This window comes from Borostomias antarcticus (assembly GCF_949987555.1).
Source record: "Borostomias antarcticus genome assembly, chromosome: 9".
Classification (NCBI taxonomy): Eukaryota; Metazoa; Chordata; class Actinopteri; order Stomiiformes; family Stomiidae; genus Borostomias; species Borostomias antarcticus.
This window is the reverse complement of record NC_140242.1, coordinates 27503693-27510102: the sequence shown is the minus strand read 5'-3', so window position 1 is coordinate 27510102 and position 6410 is coordinate 27503693. Positions and strand designations below refer to the sequence as shown.

Genomic DNA, 6410 nt, shown 5'->3' with positions numbered 1-6410 from the left:
CACAAGAGAGAAGGGCTGCTCTTTAATCAGCGGGTGCGGGGAGGCGGGCCCGAGGTGCGGGCTGAAATGTGATAGCAGCTCCGTTCTGATGCTGTTACACACACACGCACACACACACACACACACACACACTGCTGCTGCTGCTGCTCCCGCTGCCGGAGGACGGAGCGCCTCACTCAGACGGGAGACGGCGACGAGCGGAGCGCAGGGAACAGCGTCTCGGGTTCGAGTGTTTTTACAAGCAAGTCTGTACAGTTCGCCTTATTTCTACAAACCCAAACACACTAGTGCTTTGTTGTGTGATCCTAGAGAGGAAAGGGGCTTTTGCGCACTGAATGTTTTTCTGGATAGTTGCGTTGAAGGGGGGGAGCTTTCTTCCAGTTGTTATTTGTGAGTGAGTAGCCGCGCCGCAGGGAGAAGTCTCAGCCAGAGAGGATATCTTGTCACCGGGCTTTATACGGTTGGGAAGCCTCGCGCCTCATAACGGGATCACGGAAACCCGTCAACCCGGTGGACAGAAACTACCGTATGGACCCCGTGAATTTGGACAGATTAATTTTGTTTTTGACGCGTTTTGAGTGTTGATTTTGTCCATTTCTGACAGTGGGGCTTCGGGCATTGCCTGGACTCTCATGTTGTGCCTGAGTAGCCGCGTTGACCCAAATGGGCATGCCGCTTTGAAATTCCGTTTGATAGAAATTACGCAGCGTCGTTTACATTTTTCCATTGAGGCTCAATCAAAGTAGGCTTTACTGCGAGGAGCTGGGGGCCCGTGATCACCGCGGTGAACCGGGGCCACAGACGGACTGCTCTGCGGTGGAGACGCGTGTTACGCGCGAGTGAGGGAACAGTTCTCGGTTCAGCACGAGGAGGACTTTGGAACCTTTGGAACCTTTGGAACCCCCGACCGCCAAGTTCTCCCGAGGAATCGAGCGGTGACATTTTCACCCAGCAAAAATGGATGTATTCATATGGCTGTGTGGATGTTTACTCGCGTTTTGTTTCACGCCAGTCGTCCATGGTGAAGAAGGTAAGTTTCCTGGACTCGTAGCCGACCCTTTGCCGCCCGGGAGCGCCTGTTCTCACATACGTGCCATTTGGACTTAAGAGTGACATGATTGCTTCAGGGAAAGACTCGGACTTAAGATAGCCTAGTCTCGGTAGTGTGGACAGGTTTTGTCCTTTAAACAATCGACCAATTTCTACCAGGTGTGATTTCTAGGTTATTGCGTACAATTCGAAAGGAGCATGATAGGAAAGTTGCTCACATATGCTACGATAAAAAACACATTAAAAAGATCTAAATTGCTGTCATCACATTTAGTTTTTCGCCATCAGGCAAGTAGATTAGGCTATTTGGTTAGTGGGTTTTGCAGACAATTGTTGAATAATGTGTCCTGTGTGTGATGCGGTGAGACCGCTGACGGGGCTGGAGATGCTCGAGACAGGGAGCTGCTGCTCCTCTACCCTGCAAACACGCAACGTCAGGGAGACGTTCAGATCACGTCTTAATAACGTCCGTCGGTCCAGAACCCCATTTGTACGTCTGCTGGACCCCTCAATATTCACACGTCTGGCTTGGACCCCTCTAAGACGTCTGTGGACGTGCAGAACGGGTTCAATATCTGAACGTCTAAAAAAAACTTTCATTCTGGCTCCTAATTGGATGTCTTTGGACGTCCGAAAAAGACAAAAAAGACATCTAAAAGACGTCTTTTAGACGTGTCTTTGCTCAGTGGGTAGCGGGGCCGTGGCTCGCGGCGGCGTCTCCAGCCCGTTACTCCGGGGCCGCGTGATCTGCCCACAACTAGCCTACATCTGAACAACATGTTAGAATAACCTGGCGATCCTACATTTGAACATGTATGACAACTGAAATTGTATTTTTTTTCCTCTCCATTGCATTAAGTGATTTTAAAACATCTCCCACAACAGGGCGTTTTTATTGGATCAGCCGTAGCCTACGCTTAGCCTACAAATCAATGTTTTGATAACTTAAAGGATTGTATTTGACATAATATATAAACGCCAGGCCTAGCATAAGAAATGTACCAGCTACGTGAGTATTCTGTGATTAAACTGATTATCTGTTTAATCACCAGAGAGATTAACCTGCGATTTCATGAGTGGATTACGCTTGGATTTAATTGGCCTGTCTAAATCCAATTACTGCATTTAGACTTTCCTTTTAATAATGACTGTGACAGGCTCGTGGAGCATGTCGTTTATGTGTTACAAATTATTTTCCAAGTGAAAGAATGCAGATTACAGTAAATTGCCCTCCACCCATTTCAACATGTAGCCTATTGAATGGTAGGCTAAAAATGGAAACCATTTTTCAAATGAGTTCGATCTCGCATTAGAGTGCATCCAAGGCAGCCTACATAGGTCCGCCATTCACAATAATAGCCTACGGAAAAATAGCATTAATACTTCTGCACTTCTGCAATCTTTGGGATTCACTCGGCTGGAGCCACGCGATGTTTTGTGGTTGTGTGTGGTTGTTCTCTCTCGGTGAGGTCGCTCAGTCCTAGTCTCCAGATAGACAGATGAGTAGGCTTTTATGTCATATGATCCCTGACAAACGTTTTGTTGTAGCCTACACCGTATTTGTATGTAGCCTATTTGTAGGCCACACTGTATGGAATTTTAATAGAATATCAGTTAATATTAAAAAAAAAGTGGCCCCTTGAGAAATGATGCGCTCGTGAGAAGTTGTCTGAAAGTTGATGACCTGAACCTGTTTGAAGCTGGCCTCTGCGTCGCCTGTGTCGTCCACATACAGGGCTGTGTCCACATACAGGGCTGTGTCCACATACAGGGCTGTGTCCACATACAGGGCTGTGTCCACATACAGGGCTGTCTCCACATACAGGGCTGTGTCCACATACAGGGCTGTGTCCACATACAGGGCTGTCTCCACATACAGGGCTGTGTCCACATACAGGGCTGTGTCCACATACAGGGCTGTGTCCACATACAGGGCTGTGTCCACATACAGGGCTGTGTCCACATACAGGGCTGTGTCCACATACAGGGCTGTGTCCACATACAGGGCTGTGTCCAAATACAGGGCTGTGTCCACATACAGGGCTGTCTCTCTTCTGAAAGATGGCTGGAGGAACACAATTAGGACCGTGCACCTCTGTCAGCTGAATGTAACCCAGTAGGTTGCAGCCTGGTAGGCTTGACTATGAGATCTCTGTTCATTTTCGATCTCTCAGACGCGTAAAAACGCTGACATGCGCTTTAAACGGGCTTGGGAAAGAATTAAAAAATAGGTGTTATTGTAAGAGAGCGTGCCTTGAATAGCCTACCTGTCTGTAACCCTCAGACACCAATAGATTACTAATTGCCCGTCAATAAAAAAGCATTTTCATCACTAGGCCTATATATCGTTGCGTTTTACTATGGCTTACCATCAAAATAGCCCAACTATAATACGCATTACATTCAGATTACTATTGACTATTGGGCACACAATGCAAATTGTAGCCCATCCATGTTATACTTAATTGGATACTGTAGCAGACTGACTATGTACAGAAGCACCAAGTGGCATATGTGTTTTTGGGGTCCTGCACTATAACCAGTGCCGGGGTTAGGGGTTAGAGGGGACCTGGTCTGTCCAACCAGGCCGGGCTCTTATTGGGGAGTGAAGCATTATCTTAGCGGTGGTTCCTGCTACGCACAGACTTAAGAGACGTCACATAGAATACTGTGCGCGTGTGAAGTAGCTTTGCTTTGTTTTCATCGCTGATGTGATGAGTCATCTATCCCTGCTTCCCCCCATTCTGTTTTGTTTTCACAGCTCTGGCTAGAGGTGTTTTTTGATATAAGAACCATTGCTTGCATTATAATGGCTCCCTCTCTCTTCCTGGTGGCTTGGTCAATACGGGGGAATCTGTTTACTCTTTCATCTGATCTGGATCCTCCTTGTCTGGGCTAGGTTATACATCCTGTACTAGTCTGGTCTAGATCGTCTTCTACTGGTCTGGTCTAGATCATCCTGTACTGGTCTGGTCTGGTCTAGATCGTCTTCTACTGGTCTGGTCTAGATCATCCTGTACTGGTCTGGTCTAGATCGTCTTCTACTGGTCTGGTCTGATCTGGTCTAGATCATCTTCTACTGGTCTGGTCTAGATCATCTTCTACTGGTCTGGTCTAGATCATCTTGTACTGGTCTGGTCTGGTCGGGTCTAGATCATCCTGTACTGGTCTGGTCTAGATCGTCTTCTACTGGTCTGGTCTGGTCGGGTCTAGATCATCTTCTACTGGTCTGGTCTAGATCATCTTCTACTGGTCTGGGCTAGATCATCTTGTACTGGTCTGGTCTAGATAATCTTCTACTGGTCTGGGCTAGATCATCCTGTACTGGTCTGGTCTAGATCATCTTGTACTGGTCTGGTCTAGATCATCTTCTACTGGTCTGGTCTAGATCGTCTTCTACTGGTCTGGTCTGATCTGGTCTAGATCGTCATGTACTGGTCTGGTCTGGTCTAGATCATTATGTACTGGTTTGGTCTAGATCATCATGCACTGGTGCTGGTCTGGGCTAGATCATACACCATGTACTGGTCCTGGTCTGGTCCTGGTCTGGTCCTGGTCTGGTCTGGTCCTGTTCTGTTCTGGTCTGGTCTGGTCTGGTCTGGTCTGGTCTGGTATAACTGGTTACAGGGGAATCTCTTATTTTCCATCAGAGCATCTTGGGGGGTTATCTCTCTATTCCACCCTCCTCTGTGTGTGTGTCTGTGGTTCTCCTCCTCTGTTTGTCTGTGGTTCTCCTCCTCTGTCATTCTCCTCCTCTGTGTGTCTGTGGTTCTCCTCCTCTGTGTGTCGGTGATTCTCCTCCTCTGTGTGTCTGTGGTTCTACTCCTCTGTGTGTCTGTGGTTCTACTCCTCTGTGGGTCTGTGGTTCTACTCCTCTGTGTGTCTGTGGTTCTCCTCTGTGTGTCTGTAGTTCTACTCCTCTGTGGGTCTGTGGTTCTACTCCTCTGTCTGTGGTTCTACTCCTCTGCGGGTCTGTGGTTCTCCTCCTCTGTGTCTGTGGTCCTGTAGTTTTCCACTGTGTTCTAATGTGAGGTCACGGCCCCACCTGAGTGTGTGTGTTTCTGTGTGTGTGTGTGTGTGTGTGTGTGTGTGTGTGTGTGTGTGTGTGTGTGTGTGTGTGTGTGTGTGTGAGAGAGAGAGAGAGAGAGATAAATGAGAAAAAAGATAGACAGAAAAGTTAAGTTGATGTGAGACAGATGTGAATGTTTGGCATTTCTCTTTCTCTCTCTTTCTCTCTCATTCTCTCTCTCTTTCTCTCTCATTCTCTCTCTCTTTCTCTCTCTCTTTCTCTCTCATTCTCTCTCTCTTTCTCTCTATCTTTCTCTCTCTCACTCTCTTTCTCTTCCTCTCAGTTCTATTCAAATTTCCATGTTCAATGCAAGTATTGCCAAAAGCAAACATATACAATAGATTACAGCAATTAACAGTATAGGAGGAGCAGAGATACAGATCTAGGTATAGGAGATATATATATATATATATATATATATATATATATAGATATATATATATAGAGAGAGAGAGAGAGAGAGAGAGAGAGAGAATAACATCTATCTCTCTTTCTCTGTCTACTACTTTGTTACTGTAGCTTTAGATACCAGTTAGACACACAAGAACCCACCAGTTAGACACACAAGAACCCACCGGTTAGACACACTAGAACCCACCAGTTAGACACACCAGAACCCACCAGTTAGACACACAATAACCCACCGGTTAGACACACTAGAACCCACCAGTTAGACACACCAGAACCCACCAGTTAGACACACAAGAACCCACCGGTTAGACACACCAGAACCCACCAGTTAGACACACAAGAACCCACCAGTTAGACACACCAGAACCCACCAGTTAGACACACAAGAACCCACCAGTTAGACATACAAGAACCTCACCAGTTAGATACACCAGAACCCACCAGTTAGACACACAAGAACCCACCAGATAGACACACAAGAACCCACCAGTTAGACACACAAGACCCCACCAGTTAGACACACAAGAACCCACCAGTTAGACACACAAGAACCCACCAGTTAGACACACCAGAACCCACCAGATAGTCACACAAGAACCCACCAGTTAGGGAACACAAGAACCCACCAGATAGACACACCAGAACCCACCAGTTAGACACACAAGAACCTCACCAGTTAGACACACAAGAACCCACCAGTTAGACACACAAGAACCCACCAGATAGACACACAAGAACCCACCAGTTAGACACACCAGAACCCACCAGATAGACACACAAGAACCCACCAGACAGACACACAAGAACCCACCAGTTAGACACAAGAACCCACCAGTTAGACACACAATAACCTCACCAGTTAGACACACAAGAACCCACC

The 6410-nt window shown here is 47.0% G+C and overlaps 1 protein-coding gene across 1 annotated transcript in view; it reads left to right on the top strand.

Annotated features, from left to right (window-relative positions):
- Nucleotides 1-225: 225 nt before the first annotated feature.
- The window catches only part of nrp2b (neuropilin 2b), an 87393-nt gene continuing 81208 nt past the window's right edge, over nt 226-6410 (top strand). Inside the window, 1 exon segment of the mRNA XM_084442971.1 lies at nt 226-1030. Coding sequence (XP_084299097.1) covers nt 958-1030 — 73 coding nt within the window. The 5' untranslated portion in view covers nt 226-957.